The 19455-nt window shown below is 39.7% G+C and overlaps 1 protein-coding gene across 1 annotated transcript in view; it reads right to left on the reverse strand.

Annotated features, from left to right (window-relative positions):
* The window catches only part of erc1b (ELKS/RAB6-interacting/CAST family member 1b), a 259978-nt gene that overhangs the window by 68800 nt on the left and 171723 nt on the right, over positions 1-19455 (reverse strand). Inside the window, exon 16 of the mRNA XM_052119037.1 lies at positions 13878-14025. Coding sequence (XP_051974997.1) covers positions 13878-14025 — 148 coding nt within the window. The remainder of the gene's footprint in view (positions 1-13877; positions 14026-19455) is intronic.

Raw genomic sequence — 19455 nt, forward strand, 5'->3', positions numbered from 1 at the left:
ATTTAAACGGTCCTCATATCAGAGCCATGGCAGACACGTTTGAGCTCATAATGTTAAAGTGCTCGCCTGTTTCATTCTCTCTCTCTCTCTCTCTCTCCTCAACAGTTCCCTGTAACTTTTAACCGTCTTGTCTAATGATAAGAAGGCAAATATCAATAAAACTAATATCATATACCATCTGCAAATATGTGCATATCTCATTTGAACCGATGTAATAACCCAACCTCACACAACTTCAGCAGATCCAGCATCCTGTGGAGCGCTCATATATCTTCCTCTGAAGTATGTATTCTAATACTCTTTCCGCAACCGTCCCCTGTTCACATGTCAACATTTCAACTCAGTTTTTCACAATACCTGACATTTAAACGTAGAAAACATTCCCTGTCTTAGGTCAGTTAGGATCACTGTTTTAAGAATGTGAAATGTCAGAATAATAGTAGAGAGAATGACTTATTTCAGCTTTTATTTCTTTCATCACATTCCCAGTGGGTCAGAAGTTGACATACAGTTTGTTAGTATTTGGCAGCATTGCCTTCAAACAGTTTAACTTGAGTCAAACATTTTGGGTAGCCTTCCACAAGCTTCTCAAAATAAGTTTTAAGAATTTTGGCCCATGCCTCCATACAGAACTGGTGTAACTGAGTCAGGTTTGTAGGCCTCCTTGCTCGCACATGCTTTTTCAGTTCTGCACAAATGTTCTATCGAGTTGAGGTCAGGGCTTTGTGATGGCCACTCCAATACCTTGACTTTGTTGTCCTTAAGCCATTTTGCCACAACTTTGGAGGTATGGGTGGGGTCATTGTCCATTTGGAAGACACATTTGCAGCCGAGCTTTAACTTCATGGCTGATGTCTTGAGATGTTGCTTCAATATATACACATAATTTTCCTTCCTCATGATGCCATCTATTTTGTGAAGTGCACCAGTCCCTCCTGCAGCAAAGCACCCTCACAACATGATGCTGCCACCCCCCATGCTTCACGATTTGGATGGTGTTCTTTGGCTTGCATGCCTCACCGTTTTTCCTCCAAACATTACAATGGTCATTATGGCCAAACAGTTCCATTTTTGTTTCATTAGACCAGAGGACATTTCTCCAAAAAGTAAGATTTTTGTCCTCATGTGCATTTGCAAATTGTAGTCTGGCTTTTTTATGGCAGTTTTGGAGCAGTGGCTTCTTCCTTGCTGAGCAGCCTTTCAGGTTATGTCGATATAGGGCATGTTTTACTGTGGATATAGATACTTGTCTACCTGTTTCCTCCAGCATCTTCACAAGGTCCTTAGCTGTTGTTATGGGATTGATTTGCACTTTTCGCACCAAACTACGTTCATCTATTTGAGACAGAATGTGTCTCCTTCCTGAGTGTTATGATGACTGCGTGGTCCCATGGTGATTGTTCTTGCTTACCATTGTTTGTACAGATGAACGTGGTACCTTCAGGTGTTTGGAAACTGCTCTTAAGGATGAATGAGACTTGTGGAGGTACTTGGCTGAATTATTGTGATTTTCCCATGATGTCAAGCAAAGAGGCACTGAGTTTGAAAGTACGCCTTAAAATAAATCCACATGTACACCTCCAATTTACTCCAATTACCAAATAGAGAGGATACAAGCAGTACTTTTTCTTTCTTTTAAAAAAATCTTTAAATAAATATTGAGAAGAGCATGCTATGGATAAAAATGTGTCTTCCTCATTCCCAAATGAATGTATAACATCAGAGAGGAAACCCTACATTTGATCCAAGGTAAATTAAAGGTAATATCTTAACATTAATTCATTTAGGTATTGATTCAGATCTTAGTAAAATTGATTAGTAAATAAAGAGATCATAGCATCAACATTTGTGTGTGAAAAGCAGTTCTTTTCACTTAAACTAATGTAAAGAGGTTTGTAATCGCTATTAAATGCCGATTTTCTCTTTTTCAAGTGATGTCACTCTTCATTCCAGTAATATATTATCCATTCAGTTTATGAGAATATTTTGACAAAAATCTCACTGTTCACGGCAATCTCCCATTCATTCCTATGGGGAGTTCTGCAGAGTCTGTCAGAGCGAGTCACTATAACCAAGGCGACGGAGCTTTGCGAAGGGGCAATTGCCGTTTTCACATCACACAAACTAAATCACACAATTAAAGCAACACAATTCATTTTCACAACTTGATTTTATTGCGTTCTATCCAGATAAAATTGAGTTGGACTACATTAATATTTTTTGTAGCATTGATGAATCTGGGCAGAGAATTTCCATTTCCCAGCATGCTTTGCATAGAATGCGCAAGGGTATGTTGCCGTTATGAATACTTCCGGCATTTCCTTAACTGATTTTTGAGTTCATCATTGTGTCACGTTAAGTGTGATGCAAAAGACCATTTGAAACCCGATTTGAGGAGCCAGAGCATCTGGACTGAGTCGCATCTGAAAAAAATCTGATTTCAATCGCATTTGAAACCATCTCCCGATGTGGTTTGAATCAGATTTGGAAAAATCTGATTTCAAAAGTTTTTTTGCTATCCAGACTACAAAACTAATTTCAAACATTTAAGCATACGCTTTCAGATCATGATTCAGATTTGATCAGATTTTTAAGATCATGAGAAACATTATTAGTCAAGTGTTTCAAAACTTTTGACTGGTAGCATTATTTGATTCAAGTTCTGCTTAGCTCTATAAGCCGTTGCTATCAAATTGTCAGTGCAACAGTTCTACTCTCCTTACAATTTCTCACCTGGCATATACTAGTGATAAATTAAATAAATTAAGTTGGACCAAAATAAGAGAATTAATGTGACATTAGTAAATGTAATTTGACAAATCTAATAAAATTGAGTTAAAACTACTTAGTAAGTTGATTTGACCTAATCCAACAAAATGATGTTGTCTGGATGAAACTGACTGAACTTGAATGAAAGAAATTAAACTGCTTGTAAAAACTTACTCAAATTCAATTAAGTGTATAGGGAGGACAGATTTGTTAATTTAAAACTCGATAAGAGCATTAACCTTAAAAACCTTATCTGTCTAGAAGAAAATTAACTTGTTTTTAGTGCACATTTCACCTCTGAACTGCAGCCAGGCGCCATGTAATATCATTTTTGCACAATGTGGCCACACTCAAGTAATTTTCATAAGTTTAGGCTCACTAAATATGTAGTTGTTCAAGCCCTAGCATGCACAAACACTTTATGGTAATTTCCAATATGATGTTTTTACATTTTAAGTTCGCTTGTGGGTTGCTCAGGGACAAACCAATTTTCTTCCTCTGAGGGGTGCCCAAACCACGGCTCTGCTGAGAACACCGGGCCCAAAGTCGCTCTCCAAATTAGCAACTCTGCCAACCCTGATGCCCGCCGTGCCCGAAGCCATGCAAGGACAGAGACTCTAGCAGAGGCACTGTAGCAGGTAATGAGAGAAAGACGTATCGACCCAAATCTGCAGTTTCATCCGGGATGGAATTACCAATGCCATTCCAGGACTTGTAGGAACTAACACTAACACTCAATCTGCGGTTAAGAGAACTGCAAGCAGACTTTTTAACACTGTCTCAGAGGATCAGCAAACAGTAACTGGTCTGAATCAGTCCGGGTCATCTCCTTAATCGGCGGATGGGGTTAGTCATCAGATACATTGGTATATAATGAACAAGAAACCAAAAATGCAACTCTAGTCTTCGGAAAGCACAAAAGAGTAATGAAGCTTACCGAAATTGTCAGTATAAATATGGATTCCTCCATACAGCTCGGTTTTCTAACATAGACGCGCATAGACGTCTGGACAGATTGGACCCTGGAGGTCTAGAGAGGGAACGGGTGAGTCGGACACTTTGGCATGTCTTCCATCTCCAAGTGGGGACTAAAATAAACATTCACTTGATCAATGTCATCTCTCTCTCACAACATGTCAGTTCAGCCACACTCAATTACCCACACATACAGCCACACACTTGATATCCTCATCTCCAGAGAGGAGGAGAGCAGGGTGGCCGCAAACACACACACACACACACACACACACACACACGCGAATACAGGAACACAACTGAAGACTCAAACCCTAATGTCCAGTAAACATAAAAAAAAGCTATACAAATATTCAGTGTGACCACCTTTGCCTTTAAAACAGCACCAATTCTCCTAGGTGCACCTGGACACAGTTTTTCTTGGTTGTTGGCAGATAGGATGTTCCAAGATTCTTGGAGAATTCGCAAGAGTTCTTCCATCTATTTAAGCTGTCTCAATTGCTTCTGTCTCTTTATGTAATCTCAGACTGACACGATATTCAGTGGGGGGCTTTTTTGGGCATCTTGTCATCTGTTGCAGGGCTCCCTGTTCTTCTATTCTAATTGTTTCTATTTGCAAAAGTAATGTTTGGGAGTCTAACATTAATATTTCCTATTGACACACAAAAGCTGAAGATATAAATCATCTTAAGACAAATGCTATTGTATATATATATATATATTAATTAGAAAAAAACTTTTAATGACCCCCTTGGCATATCGTTTTTTTTTTTCTTGTTTTAAGCATAACCCTAAATAAATTTTGTTTAAAAAAAACAAGACTTATATCTTATATCTTATGTAATTCTGCATCAAGTTTTTATTTTTTTGTCTTGTTTAATGATGTTCCGATATTTTTACAAGAAAATAAGACAAATATTACATATTTTTAGCAGAGTACAGAGAACACAAGATGTTATGGTAAAGGTGCTGAAAGTGATAATTTCATGGAAAGGTATGCAAAAAATGTAACACTCCCTGAAAGATATTAATGACATGGGTCATGAGAAATCCCACCTGTCTATGTGACAGCTCTAGACTTTGCAAATAGCAAACAAAAAAGTGTCCGCTGTCAATGATGCTTTCTGCCTGTCAATCATGTTGTACATTCTCAGTATTGTAGTTCCAGAAAATTACTGAAACTTAAAGCCATTTTTATGGCACGTTGCTTAGAACAGTTATCAGTTGAGGGTGCAATTTTGCAACAGTTGTTTTTGACAACCGTTTCTGCTCCATATCAGTCTCAATAAAGCTCATTTGGTATCTTTGGAGTGCGGGTTTTGGAAAAAGGGGGCATGGCTAAATCAACGGCTCAGTCTCGAGGAAGTTAGAACAAATAAAATCGCTTACAGCACCTTTAATGTTAAGGTTAAGCTGTTAATGTTAGCTAGCCTTAGTCACTATTCACTTTTATTGCACTTTCTTTCCATAGAGTATAATGAACGTGAATGGTGACTGAGGGTAAAATTCTGCCTACCATCTCCTTTTGTGTTCCACTTAATAAGAAATGCCAAGTTTGGTACAACCTAAGGGTGAGTAAATGATGACAAAAATTTCATTTTGGGGTTAACTGTCTTTTTAACTCTAGCAGTTGTGCTTACATAGATGACCTGTATCTTCATTAAATAAACTGTTTGAAATATGAAAGCACCCACAACACAATTTTATTGATTAAATTATTTAAAGCATCAATGCAATATTGCCATATATATTCATATTTGATTACAAGCATAGCTAACATAGTCCAATGGTTCTGAAATGCTTACGCTGACATAAGAAACCTGCGACCCCAAACACAAGCTCATACACATGCATGTATGCTGACATACGGTTAACATGGGAAAAGCCAGGAAGTCTCTGCTGTGATCCATCAGGAGGCTGAGAATTATGATGCAGTGTGGGGGGAAGACGGGTTGGGTTTGGGAGGCGGTGACCACACTAACCATTCTACACCTTTCAAAGCAGCAGACAGAGAACACACTGTGCAGGCAGAGAAACTCTCTCAACCACGGAGGTGTCGTAAAGATTTCAAATATGAACACAGGGATGATTAATGGTCTGAATTATGCTCCACGATAATGGTGCGGATTAATGCAGCCTCTTCAGACCATGAAGGGGCAAGGATGATACATTTTATGACATATCAAATATTTTCTGGACGCCTTGTGCAGGTGGGAGTTTGTTTTGCAGGTTCAGAGCCAGGACTGCTTTTAGAAAGGCGAGGCTGGGTTTGGGGAGCTCAGATGGTCTGTGATGGAGGTTTAGGCTGTTCATCTCCCACGCCAGCTGCTGTTCTTGTGGTATTAATATGCTAATAATTCAGTCATAAGACTGACATAAAACATTATTAAAATGAGTAGATGTCTCCAAACTTTTGGCTGGTAGTGTACTGACACAAGTTGATCTATCCTTACTCAGATCACTCTGGAGCGAGAAGCAGTAGAAACAACATTGCACAGCTAATAGTGACATCAATTAACCATGTGATGGCAGCAGGGAGCAGTTCTCGCTCTGCCGTTTAATCTGCGGCTGTAGATTTGCATGGTACAACTTTTAAAAACTGACTGCTGCGCTCTGCAGCGACATGCTTTTCTACTTTCTTGAGTCTGCTAATAAAACTTGGGCAGCACATCAGAGCTGGCTGCGATGTCACGGCAAGGAGTGGAGATTTATGGAGAGTGAAAAGATTGAGCGCGACGGAGAGAGCACTTCACTACAGCACCGCTTCAAAAGACACTCACCAAGGCATCAGTCCTATTTTTAAACTGTCATCATCACAGAGACTGACAGACACACAGACGGAGACCAGAAATGGAGGGGAAAAGAACAAAGAGAGTTCACTTTCTTCCTGAAATACATTAGATCTATCTTGAGGAGTGATGTATCCCAAAACAAAAAACAGAACACTTCTCTCACCTCTCTCTTTGTTATTGAAAACGTGCATGCTCATTTTATCTCATCTATCCTTTTTTTGTGGCTTTATACTAGTCCATTTCTTTCATTTCAAATCTCTGGATCACAGAACTGGTTGTTGATTAAAAAAACTATATCCAACCCTGCTACTCTAAAGAAAGAAAATAAGTGAGAGGCCACGTGATTGGCTGAAATATTTCTGATAAAATGTGATGCAAACTAATTTTGTAACTCATTAAGAGATACACTACACTTTAAGAGAAGACCTACACTATTCCGATGTTGTGAAGGTGATGAAAGCTGACCGGACACGTCATTGGGGTTGTCAAGTGTCTCCTACTTTCATTAACATTTTACTAACTGGGCCCACGGCATCTCCAGTAGGTTCAGCAATGTGTTCTAGCATTCCAGAACCACCACCCTCAGCATCTGCCTAGCCTACTCACTTGGGAGTCCAACTGGGGTCCTTTCTCTTGAGCCAGAGCCACTGACTACTCCGCTCTGCCACACCCGATGTTGTCTGGATGGTCTGGTGTAGGGCTTGTCCACCTATCCCTAGGTCCCTCAACAGCCTTACAGTGCATGTTGCCACAAATCCCTGACACGCTACCTCCACTGGGCAGATCTTTGCTCTCCACCCCCGCTGATCTGCCTCTGCTGCCAACTTGGTGTATCACAGCTTCTTCCTCTCAAAGGCTTCTTGCACCGCATCCTCCCAAGGGACTGTGAGCTCCACAAAGTCGATTGTGTAAAGAGAGTTGGTCCACAGCACCAGATCTGGCCTCAAGTTAGTACTGGCTATTTCTGATGGGACACAAGCCATTGGCCCTCATCCATTAGCATTTGCCAGTCCAGGGCTGCCTCGAGCGGTTCAACGCTGGTCCTGGGCGGGATCTTCAACTGTTTTTGTTCCCCTTCCCGGACAAATGCTACTGGCTGAACTAGATTGCTCTTCCTGGTCGGAAAGGCATTTACGGCTGATGTTATGAATAACGTCACAAAATAAGGGAAAATAAACTAAATAAAACAAAGCAAAAGTGTTACACACTTCAAATAACTAAAACATTATTTGACTAAATGGCTGACGTTCCCTCCATTGTGTGCGATGTAATTTCATATTATACTGTATATCTTCAATTATAGCCAGTTTTACAACATTGCCATGAGGATGTCAACAAACCCTAAAAAGCTAAAATGACGATTTAAACTTCATCGCTCAAGTAACAAAAATTAATGTAAGTGCTTTCTATCAAATTATAAGCTTCACATTTCATACTTTAAACCCTCCAAAAATTGGCCCAATTCACTTCTGTTTTAATTGCCTCACTGTAACTAAAAACATTTTATAGAAAAGGCAGTTCCAAAACTCATATGACTTTGTTCCATGGAACACAAAAAAAGAAGTAATTTTATCACGTGGCTTGTTGAGCGCGTTACCACGGAGACATAGCTCGTGTGGAGGCTTCACGCTACTCTCCGCAGCATCCACACACAACTCACCACGAGCCCCACCGAGAGCGAGAACCACATTATGGCAACCACGAGGAGGTTACCCCATGTGACTCTACCCTCCCTAGCAACCGGGACAATTTGGTTGCTTAGGAGACCTGGCTGGAGTCACTCAGCATGCCCTGCATTCGAACTGGCGACTCTAGGGGTGGTAGTCAGCGTCTTTACTCGCTGAGCTACCCAGGCCCTCCACTTTAATCGTATTGAAAAAAGATGCAATGAAAGTGACTGAGACTAACATACTGCGTAACATTTCCTTTTGTGTTTAAAGCAAGTTTTTGTACATTTTAGGCCTCAAATACATTTTCTATCCTCACAAAATGGAAAATTCAGTTAAATGCGACATATTCACCATCAATAAACACATAATTGTTTAATTAACAGCTATGCAGTGTGAGATTTTGGACCAATGAGATTTCACCGTAGGCAGGGTTACCAAGTGCAACAAAAATAGAAGTAAAGTGATGAAGAAAATGTCATGCTATGCAATGCAGTTGAAAGTCGTGACTGATTTCTAGGACATAATGATATAGAAGAGATATGATTTATTGTTTGACACTTGGTTAGCACACAGTGTAATGCCACGTTATGACACCATTCTTTTTTCTTATTTTTTTTTACAAGACTTGACAAGTATGAAAAGGAATTTTCCCTCCTCAGAGCCATTATCAGCCCTGCATCTTTATGCACATCTGCCTCTTCAAAAAGTGAAAGATAAATACTCCATTGATGTACCACTATGTCACACTCATCTCCTGTCAATCCCTTCCTACGACCCTGATCCCCTGAATCCAGAGGCTGCAACAGTAGACAGCACTCGCCCTTCCCCTGGGCCATGTTAAACAGCTCTAGGCTTATCATCTCCTGTGGCCAAATCTACATCCAGTTTATACAGCGCAAAAGTAACGATCTTAAAGGAATAGTTTATCCAAAATTAAAATTCACTCATGTCTTTCAAAAGCCATAAGACTTTCTTTGTTCCATGGAACACATTTTATGGAGTTATTTGTGGCAGAATGTCCAAGCTGCTCTACTTCACACAATGAGACATGGCTTTCAAGCAAGATTGTTAGTAAATGACAACTTAAATGTAATTTTTTTCACACATAACTTTCATATGGCTTCAGAAGACTTGGCAATAAAGCACATGGACTACTGTTATGACGATTTTATGGTGTTATTTTGTCCTTTTTAGAGCTTGACAACTCCTGGTCTTAATGTATGCAAGATAACAGCTTAGACACTCTGCTAAACTTCACCTTAAGAAAGTCAAGTGAGTTTTAAATGACATGAGGGTGAGAAAATGACAATTTAAATTCTTGGGTACACTATCCCTTTAAAGAATATTAATGTCTGAGGAAGATAATTGATCTTAATTAAGTATAGTGTCTTTGTAAAGTCTACGTCTGGTATAAATTAAGCTCAGAAAAACAGATACACGAAGGTCAGGGCAAACCAAGGGTACCTAAACTTTTTTGTACCCTCTCCTAACTTTGACCCAGAAGTAAAACTGCTCAAAATAACTGATTTAGGACCATGAGTAACCCATATAACGACCTGAACCATTAGTATGTCAAGAGAGCAACTGGCCTCAGACTGGCTCTTAACCAAATTCCCCCCTGCTGTGATTGACAGTGCTAGGGAGGGGGCTCGGGCTGCCCTCCTTTTCTTGGGGCTGTGGGTGAGAACTGAGCCCCACAGGTATCTGCACTTCTGACACCCATTTCCTGTGGAATGCTGCAGCTATGCAAAGCACTGATAGTCTGCCATTCAGAGAGAGACGGACGAGTGTGTGAGTGTGTGTACGCATGTGCTTGTGAGCATGAATGGAGCTAAAATGCACGTTTTGTTCATCCTGCTGTTTGTTTTTCTCTGGGCACTGGGTGCTGTATGTGTGTGTGGCTGGTTGGTTTTGGAAACAAGAATTTTTTTTTTTTAAGTGCAAGTTGTGCAAATAAGTGCAAACAAAATGTGTGTTTGAATGTAGTGTATGTATTAACATAATGTATTAACTCTTCCTCATGTTGTTCCAAACTCGTATGAGTACTACTTGTGCACTATATTTAAGTCTTATAATAAGTCTTTTCAAGTCACTATATGTTCAAGTCTTTAAAGCCATAGAATAGGTTTGGACAGACTGTCCATTTGTAGATTTGTTCACAAATCCTTCATACTGGTTTTCATTGAAAAGAATCACTAAAAATATTCTAAGATTCTTTCACAATTCAAACATTTCTACATCTCTTATAAACCCATGAATGCAGCAATGAGAGATACATTAGGGCAGATTTTCAGGAAAGAATGAGTTCAATTTTGGTCTATTCCTCAAAGATATAGCTATACAAAGCTATATTTTGCCTTCGATGACTTGGTCCACAAGTCATATGGACCACATTTATGATACTTTTATGTTGCTTTATTGTCCTTTTGCAGCCTGAAGCAGTTAATTGTAATTGCATGAAAAACTATTTTCAAAATGTTTATTTTTATGTTCCACAGAATTACTAAAGTGATATGGATTTGGAATGACGTGTGGGTGAGTAAATGATGCAAGAATTGAATTTTTAGGTGAACTATGCCTTGTTCAGGGTTGTAAGCAGTGGCAGCCATGCATTTAAAGTCTAGGACTTCACTGTCAATCATGCCATTAAGAAAACACAGTTTCACAATGAATAAGACACTCTATGCCTTTGGGCATCATACAGTATGTCGCAGCGAACTAGTAATACCAATTGACATTATAAAACACATCCATGCACGAAAGCCAGAACCTGAAATGACACTTAATGCTCAAGCAAGCCTCCGAACAGAGATTCAAAAATCTATCTAATAATATTTGTGATTTAAATCTTGCTTGCAATAAATGTTGTTTCGAAAGGGTACACGGTTATGCTGCTTTCCATTCAAGATGGATGTGGGATATTCCTACTTGATATCTTCGATCAAAAATGCATTCCTTTCCATGATATTTGTAAGATGATCTTTAAGGAAACAAAACTTCTATGATCCCGCTAGCTTAGCAGGGGTTTGTCTCCCTAGCAACCCAACTGATAAACATTGCTGCAGCGCTACCATTTGTGCTTCAGGTGTACGATTATCAAAAGAGATTATAATGTTTTATACACCTGTTTCCGCAGGCGTTTGTTAAAGTTCAAGTTCTTTTTATTTATATAGCTCATTTAAAAACAGCATCAAGGCTGACCAAAGTGCTGTACAATACAAAATTATAAATACAAAATTATTAAAACACAACAGTTCAAGACCAGGACAATACATGCTATTAAAAGCCAATGTAAAGATATGAGTTTTAAGAGAAGTTTTAAAAGCAGATAATGAAGGTGACAAACTGATACTGATAGGCAACTATTCCATAAAATACTACCCACAACCGAAAAGGCTCTCCCTCTCCCAGTTTTAATATCATGTAATGTGGAAACGAACTCATTTATTGATATTTCTTAATAAAGTTAATGTTTATCACTTACTTTGTATCTTTGTATCATATTTGTTTGACAGAAATTTCTGCACGAGCCTACAAGTTGTAATTCTGACTTCAAGATGCATTCCATTACACTTTTCTTAGTAGGAAGTTGCCAAATGGGACTCTCCAAGTTGAATGGAATGCAGCATTACTTTTCAAAACTTGATCCGACACTGAATGCTCAAGCAGCCTAATTTACACTTAAACTCCTGATGTTGCTATAACAATGCAAAAAGCGCTTACCAATTTACTTCTCAATGGTGATGTGGCAGTGACAGCCGACTCATCAGCAAGATCTTTGCTTTCAAATTACATACATCACTTAAAGCGTGATTGCGTCACTCAAGGACAGCTAGAAGGCCTCCACTGAGACATATCCTAAAGATCACATCCACCAAAAACAAGTAAATCAATCTGATTGGCTGATGAATCTGACAATCTGACTTTAGTTGCTCATTCATTTGCACTGTTGAGGGATTCTGTAGAAATTCTGAAGGCCTGAGGGGTGGAGCTCAGACTCACGCACTGCTTCTGCTAATGAGCTTGGCTATGGGCGTGCGATTTGTGAAGCAGTTGTCACACTTTGCTTGTAAGCATCGAGGAATAAATTCTGACTGGATAAACTTTTAGTTTTTCTCTATTTGTTTGTAGATTAAGAGTGGAAAGCGATTAAAAATATTAGCGATTAAGAATGAAAGGAAGAAAAATATGTATTTATTTGGCATGTTAGGCCAGCAGAGAAGGCTTTGCTGGCCTGAGAAATTACCACTGGTTGTAAGAGACTCATCAGCATGCAAGGGAACAAGTCTGTGTGCGCATGAGTTAGTGTGCATGTATTCATAGGTTGTTTCTGGGAACGTGAAGGAGGCGTCCAACAATCCTAAAATTGTCCTCCTTGATGGGTCTTCGGCTGGATAACTGTACCATGTTTGCATCTCCAAACTATGAATTTCGTTCCCAACGTATTGGTTTACTTCTTCCAAAATGTACACTTTACCCTGTCCTTGAACTGCTAAACAGCATCGCAGAACAGGCCTTAAACTATGCCAGCTATCCAGAAGGTCAGCTGGTTACTGATACTATGGAACCAGCATGAGGATATCCTGTATGATCTTATATTTCTGGGCAATCACTCCCCTCTTAGCAGTATATTCCAGGTTAGTATCAAGTTAATGTCTATGGACAGCATCTGTGGCATGCTTTCGATTATGAGACATGATCATTTTCACTCGTCACTTAAATGTGTACAAACAAATGTGAAATGGCTTTACAGGGAATGGAATACATAAAAATTAAGACTTGGCCGGCAAGTAGGCAGGAGGGTTTAAAAGCACAAATGTGAAGCTTATATTTTAGGTAAAACTCTTATGAATAAAATGTAAAAGAAAATACATTCTCCTGTCCCAGCATGATATGCAGAGTGTGAAGTGTCATTTCGGCCAAAATATCAGTTTATGATGCTAATGGTGCAGAAATTACACACTTCACCTTGAATTCTTCAGTAAAACAAAAAATGTTTGTTTCATGAGTTGTAAAGCTGGCTAAAATCATACTTTTGGTGTCTATTTTTCTAGTTAGAGTTTCCAACATAATTCCTGTGGGTGAAATGTGAATAAATCCAATAGGAAACTAGGAAAAAGACTGTCTAAAATGTTTTTTTTAGTTTAAAGTTTTGCCTCATGCCACAGTCCAAGATATAGGCCTAAAGGATAGTTCATTCTGGATAAATACATTTCTTACCAGCTGAAGGGGCCTGGGTAGCTCAGTGAGAATTAACGTTGACTACACCCCATGAGTCACGAGTTCAAATCCAGGGTGTGCCGAGTGACTCCAGCCAGGTCTCCTAAGCAACCAAATTGGTCCGGTTGCTAGAGAGTGTAGAGTCACATGGGGTAACCTCCTCGTGGTCGCGATTAGGGGTTCTCGCTCAAAATGGGGCGCATGGTAAGTTATGTGTGGATTGCGAAGAGTAGCGTGAATCCCCCACATGCTAGGAGTCTCCGCAGTGTCATGCACAACAAGCCACGTGATAAGATGCAAGGATTGACTGTCTCAGAAGTGGAGGCAACTGAGAATTGTCCTCCACCACCCGGATTGAGGTGAGTAACCACGCCACCACGAGGACCTACTAAGTAGTGGGACCTGGGCATTCCAAATTGGGGGAAAATAAATAAATAAATACAATTCTTACCTGCTGTTTGAGCTGTTGTACAAGTCGATCTTTCTCTCTCTTCAAAAGAGCCACCTCGTCTTGAGTTTTCTTTTTCCTTGATGCTGACAACTCCAGAAGAGCAATGTTGGCATCTTTCTCACTAATGGCTGCCAATAGAGCCTCCTGCCTGTTTGGAGGACCAAAAACACAATTAGTATTCTGATGACTATGGACAGGCTTTACTGCAGATGAAGTTCAGATTATGTCCTGGTAGCAATTACACCTAGGAATATTCACTGATGCATAGTTACTATGGTAACAAGTCATTTTAGTGAGACAAAGATTAATTATTCTAAAAATATTACTACACGTATTGGGCTCTGTTGGGTTAAACGAAAATGTAATATCAGAATGAAAGGAGTGACATAAATCACCTCCATACTGGCAAACAAGATGGTTAAGGGATTTGCTGCCTGTGTGCTAACAGACAGAGACAAAACACTGGAGAATGTGTGAAATGGTTCAGCCACATTAAATGATCGAGAATGTCAGTGGTAAAGGTAAGACAATGTGTCAAATACATCGTCCGCCAGCATCTTTTTCTTTTTCCTCTTTCTCATTTTCTTCCTCTGTCTTTATGACTCTTTATATGCAGACAATCCCTTGCTCTGTACCAAAACCTAAGCGAGCTGCCTCCTAAGTAACATTTTAAGGCAGCATCCTAACTGAAATGGAACCACATAGAGTAAGTAACTGATTTAGAATGCTCTACACAAGCATACAAATAGCACTCCTCAAGCACATCACACTGGAGACTCTAGAGAAAAAAAGAGGCCCTTTAAAATCCTGTCTAAGTATGTAGCACAATAGGTTTTGAATCTTTCCATTGTCATCTCTAGTTTTCTGCTCTGATCTCTTATCGGTTTGCCAATCACTGGCAAACTCCATTCTCTCTTTCTCTCTCTGTCTTTTCTCCTTGGTTCCTTGGAGGAACTGGCTGACCTGATTCTATCCAAAGTGACATCACAGCTCCAGAAAAAAGCCTATGTACCTGACAGAAGTATGCTTCTCCCTCTTACAAATGCACAGTGCATGTGCAATGCCTGTGGGCTACCATACAACTATTAATTCTGTCATTTCGACCATCAAAGGCAATGGAGATGTGATGTATCACACTCACACACACACACACACACACGCACACACGACACGCACGCACATGCACACACACACACGCCACCCAGCTCTGTAAAAAAAAAAAATTTGTTCTGGCATAAACTAATAAAATGAAGGCTGGGGATGTTCCAGGAGGCCTCTAAGAACTAACATGTCCTGTCAGATAGACCTTTTAATTCTGACCTCCTGACTGGCTGTGCTCATTTTGGTCAGTTTCAGACCACAGGCAGTAGCTATCCCAGAGGTGAGTCAGTTTACTTTGGGCAAAAAAGTACTTCCCCTTCAACTTCATAACCCCTCTGCCTAATCCAGATGAGCCCTTCTGCATCTGTCCCACCAAAACGCATGAGGACGGCATAGGCTAAAAATTAAAATCAAATGGAAAGAGAGAAATTCAGGGAGGGCAGTAGGGTTGTCACAATCCCAAAACCAGTGATATTTTTTTAATATCACAGCAAGAAATAATGAATATTGGTATCGAATTAAGTAAAGATTGTTTCAATGAAATTACTTAAGATGAGTGTCTCTTTTTCTTCTCAGTATAGTTGTTTGTTACCTTTATTTCATTTTAGTCATGACTTGGTACTGAAGAACAAGTACTAGAGAGGGTTGTATGAAGAGACATGTTGCAGATGCAAAATAACAGGAAGTGCAAGGTTGTGCTCTGGTATATAGATCATAAGGAGTCCAAAGTGATGGACTAGCATGTTTATGCATCCATGTAAACAGACGCTTATGCACTTATTCAGGTCATGATAATATGCACTCTCTCCAACAACTCTGAATCCCAGGAAATGAGGGAAAGTTTGGTACAGGTCCAAAGCAGAGGAGAACAACAAATCAGACTTCTTCCATTTCTCTAATTTTCCATTTATTTTTCACAATGCATGTGTCCCCTTAGATTTATCTATTAACAAGGACAGAGTTTTTTCCTCCATGATGTAATATTTCCTAGACACTGGGCATGCTGATAGCACGGGCATGGATGGCCACAGGAAGAGAAGAGAGACAGACTTGCCAAAAAGTAATGATTAAATATTTTCAATCTAATTACAAATGTTTGCTAATCAGAATATTCTATTGTTAGCTTAACAACATGCTAACATCAAAGACTAGTGGAATCAATTGAATCAACTCTCTAGTGCCCTATAGGTTAGGAACACTTTGTGTTGCACACAGAGTTGGTGCCTATGTATAGTATTCCAAATCAGTCACTTACAAGGTTCCATTGTGGTTAGTTTGTTTCCTTGTTAAGCAGCTGCCAATGTAGGCAGCAAATAGCAATCTAGCTCACTAGGTTTTGAAACAGAGTTTGTGTGTTCCAGTATTAAAAGAAGACAAAAAAGAAGGCCCAAAAAAGTCTTTTTTTAGAAGCACTGTGACACCTTTGTTCCAAGGGAGATAAGGAGTTCATAATGATCAATAATAGGTCAAGTGGTCAATCACCTCCCACGACAGAGCCAATCAGAGAAAGAGGAAATTACCCATCAATCAACATATCTCATCACTGCCCTCAACACTCAAATGTCTTTCTCTGTACTCTAAGCATCATTCTTTCTCCTCTTCTTAGAAGTCTTCCAGAAGTCCTAAAAATACAACACATCCCTCTGTTCCCAGGCTCTATCACTCTGTGGGTCTATGGGTGTGTACGGCAGTGGAGAGATAATGAATAGCCTAGGGAAGTGGGAAGAGTGCGACAGATTTACAACAGCTCCGTGACAGGGACACACGGTTTTGGTGGAGCCACCGGAGCAGTGGACACCGCACAGAATTCCAGGAATGGCCCAAGTGGTGAGTCTTGAATGAGACTTATCACTGTAATTCCTTCTGTATGACGACAGCTCGACACTAATGATGGCAAAATGAGGGAGGAATGTTAAACGAATGCAGATCTGAGGTCAGCTACTTTCATCACTTGAAATCGTTTATCTTAAATGGTCGCCTCAAGCATGAATATTCAGGAAGAAAGATAAGCCTCTGCATTTTCCTGGAAAATACAGAAATTATTACAAAATCTGAAACAGTGATGGATGGATGGATGGATGTTAGCAACCACCTGTGGTTCATAGTGGCTAGGGTGTTCTGGGCGGTTGCTAAGAGGCCCAAGTAAAAAGAGCCAACCCCCATTGTGACCCCCTGTGACCATTTAAAAAAAGTAATGGCACACCTTTACTCATTAAGGCGCATCATTTGAGGTATGATTCATGTCCGAAGTTCAATACTGAGGGTTTAGGTTTTATTTAAATCCCTTCGTTATGAGCAATTATAGTTGCCTTAGCAAGCACAACCACTGACATTTAACAGTTTTAAAGACATGAAAAACCACACAATCCAAAACACACATACTAGCATTGCTTTCTCAAATCGTTATCACATTCTCAAGGCCAAGCCACAAATTCCGGGGCAACTTCAAGAAAAAATGGATATTCACTTTTTTTTCCCCATTCTACACACACTTATGTGATATCTTACTAGTGGTCGACCAATATATCGCTGAGGATGATAAATCTTCATACATTTTCCTGTTTGGACAATTTTTTTCTTGAGGGTGCCAAAAATCACCTGCTTGCATGTGAAGCGACTGAGAAATCTAAACGCCCAGTAATTCGTTTTGTTGATACGTGCCATTGTGCTACTACAATAATAGACAGGTGTGCAACACAGTGTCATTTAAGCGGTCAGCATATCAGAGGGTTGTAGACGCATTTGAGCTCATAACGTTAACGTGCTAACCTGTTTCATTCTCCCTATTTCTCCTCAACAGTTCTCTGTGATTTTAAGTGTCTTGTTTAATGATAAGGCAAATATCAATAAAACTTCTGATTATCTGCAATAATTCACGAACCTCACTAAAATCCAGTGTTTTCTTCCCGTCAAGCACTCATCTAATATCTTCCTCTGCAGCACATAGTCTATCAGCCAGAATCAAAATTTCAGGATTAGGATCAAAAGTTCATTTCATTCACAAATCTGACATGTAACAATCCAAACAGGCAATCCAGGCTGTTTAAACTGTCAGGAGACTGCCAGGCTTGCGCTGGATAACTTCAAGTCTGCATCTGAAAACTAAAATGCTGCCTCCGGAGGCTGTATAAGGAGGTAGGATGAAAATAAGGTGCTTTTCAAACTGTTCAGAGACCAGTTTCCATAAGAGTTCCATTCATTCAAAACAGCTGTTAGTTAAGCCATTAACTGATTAGGCAGCAAGGTAGCAAGTCAGCTGCCTATGTTTTCCGATGCAGCCCAAAATAAAAGTGCTTCACGTATGCTATAAGTAAATGTCTTATTCACTATGTACTGTATGTACAATTGGTTTGATTTAGTATTTTTGGAGTAAATGCGATTGCTATCGGCATCGGCCATTAAAAAACCCATATCCGTCGACCACTAATCTAAGCTATAATAGAGCTATTGGTCATTCCTTTAACACTTCAATATTTGCAGAGCGCTGATCTGAAGGATAGGAATTTGGAGGACACCATTAGCTGGGAGGGGAGAGTTCAGAGAACGTTATCAGCAGAATCCATCAGTACTAAGTCCTACCTGATACTGCCTGATCTAGCACATAAAAATAAAATACAGGCCAGCCGCATTAAACAAACTGAGTGTTGGAAGAGCCCCAGCACATTAAAAAAATAAAAAAATAACCCTAAATCTCCATCATTCCCTGGCTCGAAGCCACAGCCAGGCTTTCAAGGGCCTTTTTTCCAGGGAAATGTGTGTGTGTTATGAGGAAGAGAGAGAAATATGGCGTTAACTCTCCATTTGGTGCGTATGCGTTTGTCATGTGGGAGACGTAGGGAGAAATATGGTGTCCGTTCACTGTTCATTGCTACCCGGGGGCATGGAGGACTTTCAACGGTTGCTTTTACTGGCCTAAAAAAAAGAGATACACATCCGCTACTTTTGAGTTGGTACCAGAGTGCTGGATTAAATGGAGAGTTATAGAGGATGCTCGCGCTGAACATCCTCTCTGGATGGGCACTATGAAACGTTAAAGAAAATTGTATAGCTTTGCGCCTTTAAAGCTAATATTGACTCACCAAAAGCTATAAATTCTGGGGTATAAGCAATCTGAAAGTATGGGTTTTGTACTTCCTGAACACAGTAATAGCTATATTAATCTTGTATTATACAGAATAGTAGTGCATGAGTGACTGTTAGCGGATCCCAGAGAGACACAAAACTGGAACATGCAAGACACCTGGAAACACATGCTGAATCATATTTGGCACGAGGGCTTTGCTAGACACAAATGTGAATTTAAAAGCCTGCAGCTAAAGGAAGGCCTTCAGCGAAACCAAGAGAATAAGGAAAAGAGCTTGTATTTGAGTGTTTTTAAGAGGAGTGTAATGAGTTCTTTTAAATTAGTGTTTTTATAGCTGATATGAGGTTTTGCAAAGAAAATAAATAAGAATTTCTCCCTTTCACACTAGCATGT

This window comes from Xyrauchen texanus, chromosome 45 (genome assembly GCF_025860055.1).
Source record: "Xyrauchen texanus isolate HMW12.3.18 chromosome 45, RBS_HiC_50CHRs, whole genome shotgun sequence".
NCBI lineage: Eukaryota > Metazoa > Chordata > Actinopteri > Cypriniformes > Catostomidae > Xyrauchen > Xyrauchen texanus.